This window comes from Poeciliopsis prolifica, unplaced genomic scaffold (genome assembly GCF_027474105.1).
Source record: "Poeciliopsis prolifica strain line A6 unplaced genomic scaffold, Auburn_PproV2 SCAFFOLD002, whole genome shotgun sequence".
NCBI classification, from domain to species: Eukaryota; Metazoa; Chordata; class Actinopteri; order Cyprinodontiformes; family Poeciliidae; genus Poeciliopsis; species Poeciliopsis prolifica.
In genome coordinates, this window is record NW_026562377.1 from 9,785,383 (window position 1) to 9,807,877 (window position 22,495).

General features: G+C 34.7%; 1 protein-coding gene across 1 annotated transcript; it reads left to right on the forward strand.

Moving 5' to 3' along the window:
* The first annotated feature begins 178 nt into the window (after nucleotides 1-178).
* LOC129375276 (N-acetyllactosaminide beta-1,3-N-acetylglucosaminyltransferase 3-like) lies at nucleotides 179-16,438 on the forward strand. Its single transcript, XM_055054245.1, has 2 exons — nucleotides 179-287; nucleotides 12,423-16,438. Exon 2 carries the CDS (start codon nucleotides 12,433-12,435, stop codon nucleotides 13,552-13,554), a length of 1,122 nt encoding a protein of 373 aa, XP_054910220.1. The 5' UTR covers nucleotides 179-287; nucleotides 12,423-12,432; the 3' UTR covers nucleotides 13,555-16,438.
* The last annotated feature ends 6,057 nt before the right edge of the window (nucleotides 16,439-22,495 follow it).

Below are 22,495 nucleotides of genomic sequence, written 5' to 3' on the forward strand. Positions count from 1 at the left end.
AATTAATTTGTTTTTTGTATGAATTTAAATACAACTTTTTTTTTAAATAGATATTTTTAAACAGCGCTCTAGCAAAAATAAGTGGAGCAGAATGCATCTGCTGGCTTTCATCCTGCTCCTGCATGTCAGCTGATGTAACAGCCGCTTCAGCGCTTGGAGTCACAGTCAGTGCGTTTCAGTCACCGCCCAGCGGCTCCAGAACATGGCAAGGCTGCCTCAGGAAACCGCAGCTGAGACTGATTTGACTCAAGTCAGAGAGGAGAGCGACGATCTATCTGCATTAACAGGTAATAAAACTTTGAAACTGTTTTCCCTCAAACAAATAAGGCTCGTTTAGCATCCTGGGAGTTTGGAGATCTGGCTGAGTTTGCGCATTAAGCCATAACGGGAAATGACATCTGAAACTTTATGTTTCCTCTCGTCCAGTTCATTTAAGAGCCTGACGACTTCGAAGGTCTTTTTACTTTAATGAAGCCCCGATACAGAGACCCCCGCGTCTCTAAAATAGGTGCATGTGTCTGCGCCAATGTGCTAAATATACTAATGTAACTGAAACTCAAGCGCTTTCAGTCGCGCTTCTCAAAACGCAAGATCGTTTTACAAAAAAAGAAAAAAAAAAACATGAGGTTTCAACACATTTTGATATTCGTGACTCATTGATAAGAGACTAAAAAGAATAAACTAGCAAATAAATACATAAAAACTACAAGTGTTTAACGACTTTTTTTGCTTACCAGTTTTGTTCCTACAAATGTTAGTTTTCTTTTGATACTGTCTCATTCATCAACGTTTACTGGCTTTCAAATGTTGACTCATTTGTCCCTATAGTTAACATTACCAGAAACTGATTAATAATTAATTATTGCCTTAAATTTTTGTTTCTGCTCCTCATATAACTATCTGGAACAAAATATTCAAATGTATTTGGATTGAAAAACTCATTATACGAATACAGTGCTCGACTTGATTGTCCACATTTGCTGAGCTGGAGGTTGATTCGGAGTCTTTGTTTTAGATTTTACCAACAGCATGGGGTAAAAATGATGTCCTCAGAAAAAATTTACAATTTGTGGCTATCGGCGTGAAGAGTTGTTTCTGTTTCTGTTTCTGTAATATTCCATTATGTCAACCAGAAAGGGCTCAAACAATGAGAGAAAAAAGGAAGTTTTGTTTCAAGTCATTGCCTCTTTTTATTTCCTAACTTTTCTACTGGTGGCTTTTTGAAAGTAGAAGTCACCATGGTGAAAAAACTCTTAAAGGGATAATTAGTAGTCAAGAGCTGTCAGAGTTTTTTTTGAGGACGCATCTTCGATAGCTTAAAAAATGATGCACATTTGATCTATTTTTGTGAACACAATTGCTTTTGTATGATGGTTATTTGATCTGTGGCTATTTTCTCAAATGAACAGCCGTCTCTTTGCCATTCTGAGAGGAAGATGGATGATTTCACATCCTCCCTTCAACAGCTGAGTCTACCCTGCAGAACCAGATCCATCTCTTTGTAGTCCAGCTAACACAAATCAAATAGATGCCATTTAAAGTACTAAACTACTTAATACATAAACCTGAACTGCCTTGCATAGATTGTGATAAGAATGTGATAATTCCCGATTCAGTTCCACCAGACTAGCAGCAATCAGCAAACACCGGGTGAAAATGCATGTCGACTGAGCTTCTCAGTCCAACTCAGTTCCTAAGAGCGTTATTAAATGGCATAATGAGGAGTATTTTCACTACTTAAAGGGACTATATAATGGTGTTGTGTGTTAGGGGCTCTTCTGCTGACTGTGTTCAGTCAGACGGCTCTCCGAACGCTTTTTTGCCTTCAAATAAAGGAACTTAAAGTAATTATTGAAACAGACTCTCATTCTTTGATAACAGAAGTTTCCATGACAATTGCATTACATCCATCACACCACAAAGCATTAACTGTAGAAAAAAGTGTTACAAAGGTTGCACCACTGCAAAAGTCACACTCTTCATTCCTATAAATGTAAAAACTAAGACCTGATGTTTAACAAACTGCACCATCCTATGTGCCATCCTTATGAGTGGGTGACTTGAATGGACATGAGAAACTCTAAGATGTCTTTACATATAAAACAGATGAATCTTTAAAATGGTCGGTTTAAATGATTAAAATAATTAAATGTTTCCAGTTGAAGCAAGACATTTTGTTCAGACATTACTTCACTTTATTACTCTATTAATAATCAGCTAATAATAAATCAATTATGGTTGGAAGAAAATTGACAGTTTTCTAATTTGTAGCTTGTGCATCTAATCCCGACATAAATGTTTTTAAGTCTTGTTAGGTAAAAAGCAGAAGCGCGTATATATTTAGCAGTTTCTGAAACTGTTAGCTTGAGTTTTACATTTCCCCTAAGTGATCATATATTGGTATCTGACAGTGTCTGTATTTAAAACTTTGAATCCCTTCATGAAAAATATAGTTGCATGCTTTATGCCTGTTGTAGCCTGTTTAGTTTTTAATATAATACTAAATTTATGGGAACGTGTCTGTCATGTTGTGTTAGATTATGAAAGTTAAATATGTTGCAACAACATGTTACATTTATTACCGTTACCGTCAGGCCAGATGCTTCCTTTTGCTCTTTCAGAAGAGCAAAAGGAAGCTCTTGAAAATTTCAAGAGCTTCCCAAAATAATTGGCAGACTCTTATCACAAATTATATACAAATTATATCAGTTCCCTTCAGCAAAGTTTGTGAATACGTCCAGAAATGGCATTTGTTGGTTTTCTCCTTTTTAATAAATATAAAAATATATATATTTCTTTTTACAACATTGTCATAATCGAGTGTTTCTTCTTTTTAATACAATTAAAAATGTCTTATTTTTAATGAAATTTGGAAGAAGGCTGTAGCATAAACTGTTCGAGCAAAGCTGGTAGCACATCAGTGAACTGTGCTGAATCTTTTATCTAAAACATTACAGGTCAAAGCAGCCCCCAAAACTACATAAATCAAACATCATTCTAGGCTTAAATTCCATGTTACTTTAGTTCTTAATTGTACCCAATTGGCAAATGTAATACAATGGCTTTACGGTGTCATTTAGACACCACAATGTGCAAACTTCTGTTTTAGCTTTGAGGAAGATGATTTGCAAAATGGGTTTTGTTTGTGCCTGGTTGTTTTGGTAGTAGGAGCATACTTTTCATGTAATGACTTAATGTGTAACCATGCCCATATACTCTAACTTATTTCAACAATTTTTAACAAATGGAAGAAGAATTGATTTGCCATCACACACCCAAGTATTTCTTCATCCTATATTGATTGACGTTAGAGCAGAATCCAGTGTATGCAGTCTGTACAACATTTTATGTTTCAATAACATAAAGAAAAACTATAATAGTCTTAGTTTTTAAATTAGCATATAAACCCTGTTAAGTGAAGTTGTCAAATATCTAGTACATATTTTATTGGCTGCAAATATGCCAGAGTTGGAAATTTTACCTTGAAGACAAACTAATTAAAATATTGCTTTGACTTCAATCATTTAGTTTTTTCAGCACTTTGGGTTCCTTAATTTCGGGTTGTGTTGTGTTAGACACAGATTGCTATAGAAGTATTCTTTGTAGTTTTATCCTGGTTGGAGAGAAATGTTCTAGTCTATGGTCTCTTTACCGCCTGGTTGTTTGTTAATATGGAGTGTCTTTGTATCATATTTTCAAATGTTATTTTTGTCAATTTCATGTTCGTCTTTTGTGACTTATTAGCTTCCATTCATCTCTGTTTTGTAGATTTCTCCCTTCATGCTTTCACTCTGTTTAATTGGTTTTATGTGTCTTGCTACACTCATCACCTCCCCCGGTTTTTATTGCCCAGTGGTTCTGTCAGTCTCTGCTGGATTATTATTTTTGCCTGTTATAAACCCATATTCCTGGCCACCATTTTTCTAGACAGACTACATCTCTGTACTGTCTTTATATATATATATATGTATTTTTTGATTCTCTATGAAATTTATTATTCCTGCCTTTGAATCATCCTCTCCAACAAAACAAACACATACATTGAATTGTTTTCCTTTTATTTCTAGAATGCCAATTTTTCAAATGAAGCATTGACTGTTGCTAGGGGTGAAAAAATACCATCATTTTATAATATGTTTTACTTAATCTTCAAAGCTTTTACAGATGTAAAATTAGATATTTTTTTAATCCTGTACATGCAGTACATGGAATATTTACAGTACATGGAAAGATTATAATGACCTAATGGAGAGTAATGATGGTGGAGGGGGAAAACTAACTATAAAGGCAATTTCATTTGAATAAATAAAATAAATTCATATCCTATTCAGATGAATAGAATTTTCATCATTTTTTGCTTTTTTGGGCATAGATGATTTAATTTTGTTAAAATGATATAAAAGACAAGAAGGAAAGAAATCATGAAAAATTAAAATTCTCCCAAGATACAGAGCGTGACTAAAATGCTGCTTTGTTAGTTTCCAAACACGCCATCTTGATAAAACACAAAGAAGAATATATCCAAAATGGGTGGGTTCTTCATTGTGCTCTTTGAGGTTTTCTGTTAACCCTCATCCTGCTTCCTGTTACCGCCTGTAGTGCAGAAATAGATATAACTGGTTAGTCTGTGATTCATTATAAACTAGCCTAAGAAAATACTGTTTGTGGACTTTTGATAGATTGGTGACTCGTTGGGGGTAAATCCTATCAATCTAAAGACACTTTGTCATTCTGTACATTAGCAACAGGTTACAGGTTAGATCGTTATACTGCTGCCTGGACATGCAAATAGTTGCATGTAAACTAATATGAACAATTACCAGCCAACATTTACAAGCAAGATATATTCTTTAGGGCCTTATCTGTGACTAAATGAAATTATTTGTACTGTTTATTGCAACCTCCTGAGATTCAAAGCCTTTTTCAAGACCTGCACTCTTACTGTACAGATTAGAACATGCTACTTTGAATTAGGCCACAGGAAACCTGAAAACCTCACACATAGTATGTTTGCATGATTTTATCTGTTTTCTATACACTCCTTCCTGCTCAGAGCTACATTGAGTATTTGTAGCTCTCCTTGTTTCAACAATATGAAACAAGGAGGACAACTTGACAGTCTGAAAAATCTACAGTTATGTCCAAAGTCAGTCTTCTGGATCCAACATATTTGAGCTGGTTCCCTCGTTCAACACACTAAAGATTAGTAAGCCTGTGCAGAATATTTTGACAAGCTGCAGAGATAGTTGGATCTTTTGAACTATCTCAAAAGCAAAGATACATCTAAAACGAGCAAGATACCGAGCCTTGAGGAGCTGAACACCCATGTTTTATATGAATCAAACTAGAAAATACTACGAGAGCTTTTCAAATCTAACATTTTAGTTGTAAGCCACAGATTAACGGTGTGACACATCAGCGAGTGAAAGGAGCGTACCATTGTTGATGGTTCTAATACAGAAACCACTGAGGTTTTTTATTTGTTCTTTCTGATCAGACAGGAAATTATACTTGCTGCACATGTTGTCAATAGGCATCTAAAAATGAGCTGCAACAAGAGCGATTTAACCCTTTTAACAACTTCGAATATTGATCATAAACAGAGTTTTCAGATGTTCAGAGTTTGCTGCTCATCTTTTATGAGCAGCATTTAAATACTTTAAGGAATAGCTGCTCTTGTAATTCAACTCGAAAGCCAAACAAGTTAGTTTGCTGTATTTGACTTGTCTTTTTCTTTAATGATTTTAATTTTGTTTTGTCTTGCTGCCATTTTACTGAATACAATGGCAGCAAAGAGGTCAGAAAAGAAATTTACAAGGATGAAACAAAACAAAAATATGAAACAGATTATTTGACTTAGTTGTGAATGAGAGGAATGGTTAAATTTTAAAGGACATAAAAATAAAAAAAAAACTGCCTCTCGCCCAGAACATTTGCTGGAGATAGGCAGAGGCACTTCCCGACCCCAATAGAGTATAAAGAAAATGGATAGATGGGTAATTGCTTTTGGGTTGTTGTTTTTTTAACATTTTATTAGTTTTGTGTTTCACAAACAGAGAAAATAGAACATTTAACACTGTGTTAAATGTTCCTCAGTTTTGTATCATCTTACATAAGTATATGATAAGGAAGAGAAACAAAAACAACTACCCCCTCCTCACCCTCCCAAAAAAAAGAAAGAAAGAAAAGAAAAGGCCGGTGTACAATGTCACATTCACGTTAAATCATGCCTACAATGATAGGCAAACATTTGCAGACATATTTAAAGCCTGACAACCGCACAATCCTGTCTAGCCAGACGATCAAAGAGAGAGGAAGAAAGATACATAAGACAAGCGGATGGTGCTCTTTAGGTAGGTGCTGGTGAGACCTTCCACTTTATGGGATTCTGACCTCTCATCACAAGTTGCATCAGCTCTTTGGGTAAATAGTTAAGCACAGGAGACCACATATCAATAAAATATTACTCATTACCCCTAATAACGGCACTAATCCTTTCATGGGGGAGGACCCTAAATATTTCTCTATACCACTGTGTATTATTAGCTTCTTTGCTAGTTAGCATATTCTTCTTTGTTGGCTCCTCAGTTAATTTATAAGCGGAAGATTTGGATTTTGGGTTGGGCATTGGGCATTTTGGGTTGGGCATCTAACAACCTGCAGGTTGTTAGATAAGATAATAATGAAAAAAATAAACCAAGTCGGCTCGAGAGAAGTGGGAGCCCAGCGACAAGCGTCCGCTCAGGGTAACTGTATCACGTGACCCCCGGATGGGTAATTCCTAAAGACAACTGAATTTAACTTTTAAAATCAGAATAACAAACCTGTGTGATGCAACTACTGGTAGAACAGCACTGACCAATTTTCAGATCATTGATAAACTGATAATTAAAATAATAATAATGAATGTTGAAAAGAAATCACATCAAAGCAAGTAATGCTTGGTTCTTTTGTGGTGTATGCACTTATTATATTTGCTCATGTTCAAATGTGAAAACAAGCAATTGTATGGCATGTTAATTTACAAGTGGGTCATTTTTATATTAAGTTATCGTAGATATAGTCAGTTTACTTATTATTTATTTCATAGTTATTTTAATTGGAAGCACCTTGAATCATAGGGCCAAAGTACATAACACATAACGAAACATAAAACAGCTTCTGGCTCCATGTTGTGATAAATACTCTGGGCCCTCATTATGTAATAAATTTTTGGTTCATCATTAATTTTCACCTTTGAAGAAATGAAACTGAACGCAGAAAGTGTTGATGATGATCAGGCTTCCTCCTTGCTGACCTAAAGGAGAGAGACAGAAAGTTCCTCAAGTTAATGATAGTAAAGACATTTAATACAAAATCTAAACTTAGTTTTGTAAACATTACGTACTTGTGGCATTTTGACCCTTTGACTGCACTCTTAGAAAAGAAAGTTCCTTCCCATTTGTTTGTGGTTGACAAGTAATTTATAGATGCTTTACAACTCCCTATTGAACTGGAACGTGAGAAAGCAGATGAAGTGAAAGTATTTTGTCATTGAAATGTGCATTGTTTGTGAGAGCTTTCCAAACAAATTATTCAAAGTGGCATGAAACATGAACTCAAAATATGATGCATGTTAAAAACAAAAGAAAGTAAAGCTTACACGTATGAAGGCAATCATGGACAACAATAATAAGCTTGGAACTTGGAGCAGAAAGTGGAATACAGTATAATCATGAGAGCAGAAAACAAATTAATCCAACACTGAACAATGAACTTAAATAACAAGAAAATCCCTAAATGACTGATTCAGGGTGGTAAAGTTGCGTGAAAACCAATTTGACAGAGCAGAAGAAATGAGGAAGAGGTGAGGCAAGAAGAAAACAGAGGAAGGAGAGATGATAATAACCGAAGAGCAATACTAAGACAAAAAAGCCAAAAGCAGAAATAGATTATTATGACATCATCAACATATCTGAAAATAGTCTCAAAAACAACAATTCTGTCTTTTCTTGTAATAAGTTCTAGGGAATTAATCATCCAGAAAAATTTGTTATTGTGACAGTCCTGCATGTATGTTCTCTACTTAGTCAAATAATGACACTTCCCTCCAATTTCTTCAGTATCATTGCGTGACTGTAAATGTGCCTTATGTCATGGCAGGAACTTTATGAAATACGTAAATCTAATTTTGGACAGGTGAAGATAAGATAATGTGTCAGTCATCCTTATGCTCACCATGTTCATACTGTGAGCGCATAGATTTCCTAACGTGCGCTCCGAGAAGAACAGCTAAATAGATATGCTAGATTTTACTATGCCTCAGTATTTCACTTTGTCATAGTAAATGCCCCCATTTTGTCTGATATGAAGAAGCATTTTGATCACAAGACATTTGATTACCTTTTTTAATGTAGAATCTATGCTGAAGATACCACAAAACTATGAAAGCTTCCTGTGAAAACAACCTATTGTTTCAGCGATAGTGCAGATGTTGTACTGTAGAACTGAGGTTGGGTCTGTTTTCTTAATACTTCCTGGACAAGTGGGTGTGCAGCACACACAGGTCAACATTCCACACAGGACAACACAGAGACAAACAACCATGCACACACTTCATACCAAAGGGAAATTTAGATTAACCCAACATGCATGATTTTCAACTGTGAGAGTAAGCTGGAGACCTCATACATGCACACAGGGAGAAAATGTAATATATTTAGAAAGGCCAGGATTTGAATATAAGACTTTCATGCTTCAAGGCAATAGTGATGATGCTGGAGATTCAGAAGCAAAGGACTCAGTGTTTTGCTATCTATGCTATATTTCTGCCTGAAGTCAAGCTTGATGTAATCTTTTCATTGTGGTGAACTTTCATGTAAAAATAAGAAAATTAGCTTATGTTCCTCTTTGTTTTGACAGATCTGTTGAAACAGTCAAACTGAGCACACTTTGTATCAAAAGCCAGACTCTTACTAAATAGTCTTACTCTTATGTTTGTCTTCAGAGGAAATCTTGTTTCTACAAATCAACTCCAAAATTTAAAATGCCAGACCATTTATGATTTCAACATGCTGTTTATTATTAGCATTTGTTGTAAGCAACACAGCTCTTTTTTTTTTAAAGCCAAAACTACATTAACAACTTATTTTATGTCAAGGTCCTGCTTTGTTAACACATTTCCTTTCTACTGTTCCCCATGCACTGCACTCCTGCTTGACAGTTTACACAAAGTGGTCGAGTTGTTTATCACAAGAAATAGTTCACAGCCTTCTTCTTCTCTAGGGACTTCTAACATGCGTCTTGAAATCAGTAACTAATTGAAAGCATATTGCAACCTTGGTGATCATTCCCACTGGACACTGTTTTCTAAACCACAGCAAAATGTCTCCCTTGCAGCTGAGCCTTAATTATATCTCACCACCAAATCCACTCCACTAGAGCTTACCTAAAATATGATTTTTTTTTTCCCCCCCTTTACGTTAATTTTCCAGTCAATGTGCGTCACTTAGTGCTGCAGTGGTATAATTTTTTTGTTTTACAAAATCTTGATTGGGAAATTGACAGAATAAAACTGGTGACCAAATGTTGTACTTATTCACTTGTGAAGTGAAAATTGTGTTATTATTTCTTTTAATAATTTTATTTAATTCTTTAGTCATTTCACATTAGTTCAGTTCAGTCTGATAAAGTATATCTAGGCCAAGAACCAGTCAGATAGGTTTCCTGCAGTCGCAGCAGATTGATGAGTGAACTAATGTCTCTGTTTTTGGTATGGAAAGTTGTTCCATTAGCATCCTGATTTTTGGAAACTCCCATATTTTGAACAAGAAGATGTTTATCATCTAAATAAAGTACCAAAGCAAGGCGCCAAAGTTTATTAACAGATAACAAAAGATAGTTTAGGTAAACAGTAAGATGGAATAAGCCCTGAGGTCTAACAAATTTCTCCACTGAATCTCACAAGCTGAGAGTACCTAGAAGGTCTGACAATGTTTTTGGTATGGAAAGTTGTTCCATTAGCATCCTGATTTTTGGAAACTCCCATATTTTGAACAAGAAGATGTTTATCATCTAAATAATAAATTGACCTTTCAGTAAGGAAGAGGTTGCATCCTGTGGTTGCATCCTGTCCACCTTGTGGCTACATGACTGTGCAGTAAACTTGTTCAACTGGAATTGACTGAGCCGAGGGAGAGACCATGTTGCATAAAGACTCCTCCTATATATTGTGAGAGCTTGCAGCTCCAAGTCAGAACTCATTGTAGGTACAGCTGTTGTGCTTTGGTTGCTGTGTGTTCTCCGTTTGCAAACGACAGAAATAAAAGAATTTTGCTCTTTGCTATTTGCCAGAGTCTCAAGACTGATCTGTTCCACACAGATTAGATTTTTTTTTCCCAAACACTGACAAGGGATTCAGATATCTTTGCGAGTACAAATACTTTAGAATTGGACACATCATTGATTAAAGTTGAATCTCCTTCTTTTGAGACGGAAATAACAAAAAGAAAATTTTCAACTTAAAAATTATATTGGTAAACAAACTGAGATTAAAAATTTGACTAAAAGGAACAGCTACAATTTCAAACTCAATCAAATTTTATTTGTATAGCACATTTCAGCAGCAAGGCATTTCAAAGTGCTTTACATAATGAACACAAAAACACAGTCATGCAACACTGATGTTTTTATGCAAATGTTTTATTTGCATAAAAATGCAAATGAAACATTTTTAATATGTAATCTACAAAACTCAGTTAAATGTGATATTTAACCTTCCAAACTCAGTTAAATGTAATATATAAGCTACTAAACTCAGCCAATGGATTTGACCTACTGGGCCCTTCAAAAACTCTGTTAATAAACATTAACCTACTTTATACAGACAACACCATCAGTATTAAATACATTTGCAGCAATTTTTGCCAATTGTAGGTTCCAATTTATCTGGAGTTTAGGGTTTTGGGGGTGAAGGTTTTTTCTTTAAGCTTTAACTTCCTCTGCTAGAGAAAAAGGTGTTAAATTTAAAAAATCTGAACATTTCCTCAGGTTTTACCAGCCGGTGGTAAAACATCAGTTTTCACTAAAGTTGAGCAAAAACGAAAATTATTTTTAAACAGCACAGACAGAAACAAGAATAATTTTTGACTCTTGTCAGAGCAAATCAAGCAGATTTACTTGCACATCTGCTTTAACATTAATATTAACATTCGCCACTTCCTTGATTATCAGCAGACGCTGTACCTATTTTGTATATGCTAAAGGTTTTTGGGGTGTACTTTTTTTTCTGCAAATATTTCTGAAGTGAGAAAATTAATGACAAGTGGAATCCTTGTCTTTAATTTTCTATAGTGCTTGTTAAAGTATGGACAAAGTGAAAAAAATATTTAAAAGATTCTGAAGATATGCACATTTTAATAAGAATGTCGCTTCCAACGTTGTAGTTGTCTTTGTTTATATGTGACACTAAAACCCAATTAAGTACATTAAAGATCACAAAATGTAGACGGATGACTTTTGTTAAGTTCCTGTACTTTTTATAGTGTCTGCATCTACTTTCAATCTGAGATGGAGGTTCTGAAGCAAAGAAACCCCAAACTGACACAATGTGTTTCCAATGAGCTGCTGTCTTGGGTGTGGGAGTTTATTTCTCTGCTCATGACAGCCCCAGAAAGAATGCAGCAGGATGTTTATTAGGTGATTAATGCTGACCATCCTCAGATTTCCACACTCTTCTTGAAACAGCTATGTGACAGTGTCATGCTTCTTGTTTTAGGCCATTTTCTTTGCCTGCTTTTGATGCAGAACCAATTCACTTGTATTGACCAATAGCTGAGTATTAATCTTAATCTGATTAACCATGGGGAAAACCTTCATGTGTTTTTTGATTCAAGTACAAGTACAGTCAACCCCTCACCCACTGCAGTTCAGTATTTGCAGATTTTCTGTGGAACGTGACTCTGAGTTATTTGCTAATAATCTGTTAATTCACAGATTTTTTGGTGGACATATCTAAAATATTTTACCCAAAATACAGCCTGAATAACTTTACACAATGTTAGTTGACACACAATTGGCTGCCATGAGTAAAGCAACGAATTGAGGAGCTCCATTTAATTCCCTTGAATCTCATTGGCTATACCCCAAGGCTGCAGATGTTAGCTTCTGTGGTATTAGGACACCTCCCACTGTTCATATTAATGCCTATTTGGTGTAGAAATTATTAAAATATGAAGTTGTACTCATTTTTAGACAGAGCTATTCAAGGGAAAACCAGGAATCCACTGTGACAATAGCTCAACATATTATTTTTTAATATAATCCAGTATTTACCTAGATACTTTCATTACATTAAGTATTTATTGTTTATCCATATTTTGTATTTTCTTGTTCTTGTGAGTGTCATCTGTTTTAATTTAGCCTTTGTTTTGTCTCCACTTCAGAGCTTTAAAGATGAGAAAAATCAAGACAAGAATTTTATTATTTGTTGGAGCCCTTGGCCTGCTGGCGTTCCCTTTTTTTAAGTACTCTGATCATCAGAATATTTTCCAGAAGAATACTTCTGAGAATAACAGACCAAAAAAGATACTAATCAAAAACATCTCTTATGTATACTCCTGGGAAAAATGTCAGCAAAATCTGACTGCTGCCAACATCTCTGGCTTCTCAAGTCTTCCTCACAATATCAAAGACTTTCTCTTCTATCGTCACTGTCGACATTTTCCCATGCTACTGGACCTCCCTGATAAATGTGGAGGAGCTGAGAAATCGGGAGATGTCTTCCTTCTGCTGGTCATCAAGAGTTCCCCGGCCAACTACGAACGGCGGGAGGTGCTGCGGAAAACATGGGGTAAAGAGAGGTTATACAACGGCATGTCGATTAAAAGGATCTTCATTTCCGGAGTTTCAGGTGAGAGTTATGAAAAAGAAAGACTGAACAATCTCCTGAAGCTGGAGCAAGAGGAGCACAGAGATGTTCTCCAGTGGGACTTCAGTGACACGTTTTATAACCTCACTTTGAAGCAAATACTCTTCCTGGAGTGGATGGAAAGAAACTGTCCGAATGCTCGCTTCCTCCTGAATGGAGACGACGATGTGTTTGCCCACACAAACAACATGGTTGTGTACCTGCAAAGCCTCAAGGAAAATAATGGGAGCAGGCATCTCTTCACTGGTCATCTGATCCAGAATGTGGGGCCCATCAGAGCAACGCAGAGCAAATATTTTATCCCAGTTCAAGTTCAGAAATCAGACTCATACCCTCCGTATTGTGGCGGAGGGGGCTTCCTTCTGTCAGGATACACAGCAATGCTTATATACCGCATGTCCAAATCCATACCGATTCTTCCCATTGATGATGTTTACATGGGGATGTGTCTGGCCAAAGCCGGACTTGGCCCGTCCTCACACATGGGTGTGAAGACAGCAGGATTGCACATTCCCTCCAACAAAATAGACAAATTCAGTCCGTGCTTCTATAAAGACGTTTTGCTGGTGCACAGATTCCTCCCAGCTCAGATGTACCTGATGTGGCACCGCACACAGAACCCAAAACTAAAATGTGACGACACTTAGAAAAGACATAACACAACTGAACAATGTCTCATTTAGGAGCATGGAGCTTATTAATTGTACCTCAAGTGAATAGAAATTTGGGTGGACAGAAACATTGCACTGCCACAGACTACTGGATCATTTCTGTCTGTGTGTCAGGTGGATTTAAAATATAGTTTTTTCTTCTTTTCTTATAAATGTTAGTTTAGTAATTCATTACTAAAATAATGAGCTATTTTAGTAATAAAACTGGACAGGTTTCTCAGGGATTGCTTTGCAGGTTCTATGTACTTGTTATTTAGATCTCATTAGCTGAGTGATACCAAAGAGATTGAGACCAACAATAAATCTTAAAACCACAGATTCTAAATTGCTAATTGAAAAGGTTTAAAGCATAGGAATGAAGCAATAGGTGATTCTCACTAAATGTTTTTGAATATCACAGTGTTTTTTATAATATTCAAAACGCTGACCTTTTGTACACCTTTGGAAACATCCACCTTTCTTTATCCTGTTTGTAACTATGCAAGCAAGGAGATTAGACAGTAGATCACTGAGCTGATTGACAAGACTGTAGAATAATATACTTTTTTTTTCTGTTTCATTGTAATCTGACAGCAGTAGCTTAACTTCTTATTTGCTTTTTTATTGATTTGTAACCATTAACATCTGAGAGGACATTTACTGGATTTAAACTTCCAAGCTTTTCACCAGGCCAGTTTTTCTACTGGTATGTTGATATTAATCTATTTATTTGTAGAGTTATAGTTAACTAACCTAACATTATTGGTAGAGTTGAAAGAAAAGATGCCAACACAAGCCTTCTACCTACCACTTTTTGAGTTCAAGGAGGAAAGGTCAAAAAGCATTTCAAAGAGCAGGCTGTCAATCGCAAAATTAACATTGTGCCAGGTCAACGGGAAGATGGGGGAGTATTTGCATGTGTGAATGATGAATTGTAGCAGCAAGTTGCATTTTAACACAAAAGTAAAAATAAATTTAAAAAAGAATAATAAACTGCTTAGTAAAGACAAGTGCACACCATAAGAATTACAGGTATCGCACGCTTGGCCGGTAATATGAGTTGCAATGTGCAGTGTGCATCCAAAAGTGTAAAGCTCCGTTCAGAAGATAAGTAAGCAAAACAATGTCTCAAAAAATTACTTATCCTTCAGGGAGGGAGAAAAGAAAGAGGAAGAATAGAAAAAAGCCAAGATAAAGGTATGTTTCAATGTGTCTTGGTAATGTGATGTAATAATGTAAAAGATTTGTAAAGGTACAATCTAATTCAACAGTCAAGCATTTATGCTAGGATCTTTTTGGTTGTGGGAAACTGAGTTTAAACTTTACATGAGTTGATTTTCATGTTTGGCTCTGTATATTTCTGAGGTAGTTTTGACTTCGAAATGCTGTGTTTGAGAACAATTAAAACTTCTCAATGTCTGACATTGTCTAGCAAAATGGTTTTACATCAGGTTACATAGCTGCTACATTGATGAGCTACTCTATGCTGTAGTGGGGTATATGTTACTGGTCTGTCAGTCAAACCTCTCACTGCAGAGCAGAAGAGGACAGAGACTGATTTATAAGCCTTTGCTGACAAAGGTAAGATTAGGGGATAAGGTGGGCTTCACATGTAAGCATCGACCAATCACGATCCCCCAAAGTTAAGGAAATTGGCGCCCTTCCCTGGACTAGGGAAGAAAAGATAAGTGGGCTGCATATTTCTGCATGAGATTTCATGGTACAAAATATGTAATGTTTTGTGCCAAGGAAACATTTCTTGCTTTCTCAATTCTTGCTATTATGCAAGAATTGAGCAATTCTTCATGTGTTGCACAACATCTGTATTTACAGTGGTTCTAAAACATGTGCCCAATACTGTAGAAATATCTGGTTCAATAGATTTAAAAAAACTGAGACAAAGAAAAATATTTTCAAACATTTTAGATTTTTAATGCAAGACATAAAAAAAGTAAGATTACAACCAGTACTTCTTAAAACAATTTTATTCAATTTCACCATTCAGTCTTCTGTTAATATTGTACCTACCATCAACTGTGGTGAAGATGATGAATCTAAGCTAAAGGTCAACTTTTTAGCAGGTTCTTCCTGCTTTTTGCTCTTCGTTTTATCTGAGGTTACAACTTTATCACTCAGATATATTGTATATATTCTTCCAAAATGTATTTTTAGAAGACTTTTGCTTATGTAAGTTACATAAAAGTTAGAAAATCTTTTTTTAAGTCTCAAAAATGTGAAATTTTAGCAGCAGCGTATAAGTTCTGGATAACAAATGAATTGACTTAAAAAATGAAAACATTTCCTTTAAAATGGTCTGCAAAAAGTACAGAAAATACAATATAAAGCAGATTGACTCAATATTGAAGATACTACTACAGTAGTTTATAAGGAAGTACGACATGGAAGCCAAAGACAATGAGGTCAGTCTTTGGCACAGACTCATGTCTAATAATTTTCCGGGCTGAATATATTTTAAAATGAGGGATAACTAAGCATATCTTTTGACTGCTTTAATAAAAAAGCCAGTTGATGTTGGTTTGTGTTGCACCGCCCTACACTTGAGTCACAGTTTTAGTTCTAGACTATAAAAAATAATTATGAAAAACTGAAAAACTGATCTTCAGCTGTTGTTTTGGTCAATATTTATTGTGGAAATGATTAATGTGCTGATCCATCAAAACGACTGTGTGCATTCATGAGCTATACATTCAGATAGCTGCGGTGTGTTATTTTCTAATTACCAATCAATATGAACTGTTTGCCCTGTCAAGTTAAATTTGAATTTTTTGTGTGGATTAAATTTCCTAATGGGCTGGGATCTGAGGAAATGTAAATATTTTATCTGTTATATATTTTTCATAATTAAAAGTCTTTGAAATAATGTGTGGTTTGTTTATGTTAAAACATATTACTTAATACAAAGATTTCACTACAGTCCTTTCCTTTCCAGAGCATGGCTGAGAAAACACTGAATGTTTACTTGAGATTGATTTTCCAGATAAAAACTTCAGTCATCAAAGCAGAACTAAACAAACATATCTATGTATATTTTGTGACTGTTTTTTCACAGGGCATTATAATTGACTCTTTGTCCTTCTGAGTGGATGTTTAATCTCTTATAACAGGACAAAAAGCCAGATGTGTTTCAATGTAAGGTAAATCAGCCAAATAAATAAAAAGCAAAAGCAGAATGTATGATCAATAATATGATTGGGTCATTAAATCTTTAGATTTTAGGTAGCACACATATGGTTTTCACGAAGGAAAACATCAGTCAATGTAATTTGGTCAACATTATTGACTATCCTGCCAAATGTCACATTAGGTTATAATTCAAATATTTAAAGTTCAACAACTTATAGAGAAAATTATGTAACAACACCATCTAGTGCATAATAAATGGTGTTACAAGCCCTTCATTCCTTTCTCCATTGTCTATACCAGCTTGTTGTGAGGTTTGCATGGGGGTCATGGAGTGAGAGGCCGGGTACGCCCTGGATAAGATGACTTTTCCCATCTTTTTCTGAATTTTTTGAAGTAGAAGTTATACTTTTTGTGCAATAAATTTCTTTTTCTTCTTACCTAGAAATGTAGGTTCTTGAATGAACATTGTCCTGAGCGAGACCCTTTATTTGTACCAAGAACATGACAGGAAATTTTATTAAGAAAACTAACAAAACACTTGTTTAGTGTTTCAAATTTTTTTTTATTATGAAGTGTAAGTCAGACCAGAGGGATGTGGTTTTCAAACTTAACTCAAATTATGCCAAATATAAGCAGGTTTAATTGTTTTAATATTTTGAAGTGAAACCATCTGTTAATTATGAGGAACTATTGGGGTCAGAGAAATATTTTCTTGAACTTGGAGATTTTAAGATAACAGTTGAAATGATGCTTTGTGTAAGTGAGCTACTACAGAACAGGATTAGATAACAAAGCCATATCTTTATTGCAGCATATAAACACCCAGCCATCACAAACCTGCTCAGGAAGAACACAGCATTTTCAAAATCTGCCATTTTTACTTCATTCTCAAAATCACTTTAATCACTAAATGAAATATCTCAATATTTCAAGTTTTTCATACAATTTGGTTTCTATTTCCAAAATCAAATTTCAAGTTTATTCTGTAATAGAAAAAATACCCAACATAAAATCTTAAACCCTTGGGGGAAAGTAAACTTGGGTGAGATATCATCTAGTGCATCATTAGCCAGTGAACTGTCATATTTTCTTACACTTTCTTAAACAGACCAAATATTGGTCAAAAGTTTATTTGACACAAACAAATTCCAATTTATAGTGTGTGAACTGGCAAATACATGGAGAGAAATAGAGAGGATGCAAAAAACATTTGCATTATGTATTCCTTTCATTTTGATGAATAAACTGCTTCCGCGTCTGTTTAATGGTTAGTGCTGCACTAGTTGGACATTTTTTGTTTATGTTGTTTGTATTGTAATTTGGTTGGCTGATCTTATGTCGTTCAGCCTCACTCATTCAAAACAGGCTGAGAAAAACGTCAGCAGAGACAGGTGACTTTGCATATTTTTCCCAGAATTCAGAAAACATGTTTTGAATAAGTTTGAACTATTACTTACTTTTGATTTCCTTTGGTTCTCGCTTAATTTTATGGATGGATACTTCGCTTTTCATTTTGTATTTTTATCAATATATTTGTGTATTTCGTCACTCCTCAGCTTTGTCATTTTCATAATAAAGGCTGTTTTTTTGCAATTATAATAAAATGGCAAATGCAGTTAATGCAGTTAATGTCTTATGCAGTTAATTTTTATAATATGTTATGTGTATAAGATTAATAATACTAAAATAATTTTTTTTTATTGTTTTCACTTTTCTGTGTTTTGCCATTTTTTTTTCTCTCCAGCCTTCCTGTTTCCACATTGTGTTTTCTATGTAAGTTCAGTGTTTACACAACCTGTTATACACACATCATTTTGAAACTGGAGCCTATTCATCTTGATGTAATAATGTAATATTCCTTGAACGTACCTGGAAAGGTGTGTCCATAGGTCCAGCAAAACAGAAGCCAACATGGGACAGTCCTACCTTATCAGAATTTCAAAAACATTATAAACAAATGCTTCTGTTTTGACTAAGAAGAAACCAGTGCACATGATTGTTTTATTAAATGTTTTATTAATGAAAACTGCAGATATCGTTCTAGTGTTGTGCTCTTTTACTTCAAAATATTTTAAAAACCTGTAAATAATACAATCCCACGTCAGTACTCTTGTGGGGAGCACTCTAGCGCATCTTAATTTAGCATGAAATTGTAAATTATTAAACAGTATTAACGTTGCCTGGACTGTGAGTATAGATTCATCACCGGGTTGTAGTTGGTTTGTCGTCCTTCACATTTCATTCTGCGCATGCCCAATGACAAGGAGGCAGCCTGACAGGCTAAACTTAGGCTGAAAAAAACAAAAAATTCTCAGATGTCTCAAACCTTATATGGAAATGGAACTATTGCATTCCGGAAATGAAGGGGGCGCTATTTTCACAATCACTAGTATAAATACCTTAAAGAAGCGGCGATAAGAGGTGGATTGGAAGAAGTTTGAGAGGTTTCCCCACTGACGTTCAGCACGCTATTCATAAAGGAACAAGCACAAAGTCAGCAAAAGGTATTTTCTACCTTATTAAAACTTTTTTCACATAGTAAATCAAAACGCTTTTTCTAGATTAGGTTGAAAATATAATTGACAACTGTAAACGAGTGATATTCGTAGTTGTACAGGGGAAAGCAAATTTTAGCATGTAGCATAGCTAATTATTTCCGTGCAGGGCACCATTAGATAAAAATCGAAAAGTAGAAAAATGTATAATTAAGAAATGTATTTTATGCCCCAATTTTTTTTCTTTTCTTTTTTTTCCATTATACAGATGCACTTATAAATTTGCAACATTGGGATCGGACAGAAAATTCTTCCCGTACTGTATGAAGACAAATACCGGTGTCCCCTTTGCTCATACAGGGCCGATGAGTCTTAAAGGTAAAGAAACACATAGCAAAAACTGCTACGGTTCAACATAACCGTATGTAAAACTACACTTATGAATGTTTTTTTTTTTTGTTACATTCTGATCAGTTTTCTAGTGGTTTTTCTTTTTTCTTTTTAGAGGTTAATATTTTTTTAAATATGTTTTTGTACACCAATGTTAAATTTCTGGAAAGTCTAATATTTTTTATAAACTAACAGCTTTTTTTTATAAGCTAACAGCTGCCATCATAAGTGGGTGTAGAACCCAGAGATGATACTGTAATGACGAGCAGCACTACTTCGATGTATTTTTAGTAACTGTGAGGCAAACTACACATTTAAAAGCAACAAAGTACTTTTTGAAATGGCTATTATTAAGTATTGTTTTACTGATTATAATGTGCAATGTAATATTACCCATTTATTTCAGCAGACATTAATAAAAATTAAGTTATGTGCGCTGTTAGGTATTTTAAAACCAAAAAGGAAACATTTTAATACAAGACAACAAATTAAGGTTAGAGGAAACCTTAATTTTTCAGTGTATTGTGTTTTAATTTTTTTATGGATTAAAATGTGTTCTTCATTCAGTTAAGCATTATTATGCATTATTATGCTAAGCATTATGTTATGTTGTGTATCAACAAAATTAACTCGAGTATAACATTTGGAAAAATGGTCCTAATTATTTATTTTTTTGTCAAAGTTACAGAGTAATTGAGTAAATCTAATTAGTTAATACCTGCCCTTGGCTGTTTGAGCAATATCACTTCTACAATTTCAATTCATTTTTTGCAGAATATACACTGCTCAAAAAAATAAAGGGAACACTCAAACAACACAATATAACTCCAAGTAAATCAAACTTCTGTGAAATCAAACTGTCCACTTAGAAAGCAACACTGACAATCAATATCACCTGTTGTTGTGCAAATGGAATAGACAACAGGTGGAAATTATTTTCATATTTATTTCATTCATTCAGATCTAGGATGTGTTATTTGAGTGTTCCCTTTATTTTTTTTTGAGCAGTGTATATTTGTTATCTGGAAGCCATTGCGATTTCTAGAATTAATTGTTAAATCCTACAAAACAGTTACAACAATGTTAAAGAATTTACAATGATTAATTCAAACATGCCTTTTGTTCTACCAATCATTTGTATATTTCCTGGTGTGTAATAACCTTTTTCTTTTATCTTAGTAGCTGTTAGGCTGAGTCCTCGCTCTGTTCTGAGTGAGAATGAATCACGTATTGTTTAAACATATCTGCAATGTATATAAATGTTTTTTTAATTTTATTCATTTCTTTTTTTAAGATTCATTCATAATCATGTCATAGCCAGTCTTCCAGTATGAGTCTTGCAATGCACATGTTTTTTTTTATTATTATTATTATTTTCAGATGCCTTTGACTGTACTGGAAGCTGTTCTCCAGGAGGTGATACTGGCACAGGGAGACATCTTACCTCACCTTGGCATTGACCTGCAAGTGCTTAGAAGCCCTTGTTTTCAGGAAGAAGACTCGCTTTGCTTGGCTAGATGGCAAGGACCTTTGACTTTTATGTAGTGAAATTAGACTTCAACTACATAAAATCTGTTTTTTATTAACAGGTGAGATCATTTTCAGATTCATTCAAGGCAGAAAACAGGATTCCTTTTGCAGTTGTAAGATGTTCTTCCTGCAGCCGGCAATAAAGACTGTGGGCTTCACCGGAAATGGAAGATGAGGAGAGTTCCCTCGTTACTCCTCTGATGGCACATCTGGACACTGCCCTGAATGCCAGTACTGAATGCTAGGACAATATTAGTTGTTTTCTATAGTCTTTCACACATTTCAGTTGTCACACATTGTTCGTTTTTTTTTTTTTTTTTTTTTTTTTTTGTGAAATGCCATTTTAAATCATTTATGCTTAAGCACATTTGCCTTTTGACTTGTTCAGTCATTTGTTTTCGTAATGTTTTCTTTCAATATTATGTACATTTTTGAATGTTCCTTTTGTTGTAGCTCAGTTGATTTACATTATTTAGTTTGTACAGAAATGGTGTCGGAAATTTTGTTGGAGAGAGTAGAACCAATAAAGTAGTTGTAAATATATTGTAACAGTGTTGTTTAGCAATTGGATAACCTTGTTTTATTTGAAATACATGCTAAGTTAATAACTTGCAATATTTTATATGTGTAAATGCAATGTTTCCTATACTTTTTAAACAATGATTGGAATCAATACAAATGTTCTTTACAAACCTGACATACGGCCAAGTTGTTTGTGTTTTAACAGTCAGAATCAACTGTTGTTTTATAATAAAGCAAACACATACAGAAACATTGTTTAGTTACAAAGTCATAATACAAACGTAAGATTAAAGGGGACTGAGTGAAGGTGGAGACCAGGTGGAGGTGATGGAGGCTCAGGTGAGGAGCAGTTGCACATCAAGCCGGAGTTTGTGAAGGATGGAGGAGATCAGACCAGCGCCGTGATCAGGTGAGATGAAGACAGTTATAGTTACAATTTACACATAGGTTTAATTTATGTATCCAGTAAATTTATTAAAAAATGTTTTTATTGAGAAAAAAAAAAACTCCTGAACATTGAATCATTCTCTCTGGCAGTTACCAGCGCAGTGTTTACTGCCGGGGTCCAAAGATCATTTCTTATAAAATGAACATTCTAAAACCTACTTTCTGTTTGAGTTTCAAGGTTGAAGCTAAATTTACAGTTTTAAATGAATCACTTTGGGTTTTGCAACAATTGCATATTTATGGTCTTTGGAGCGCAGTTTATTAATCAATTGCAATTGGTAGAATTGATTTTGAATTTCTAAATGAAATAGTGGGACGCCAACCAGTTTATTGGTTAAGACATGGTAAACAATGATAACAGTTGAGCTTGTTAGAAGTTCAAAAGTCATTTAATTTGTAAATTATATTCA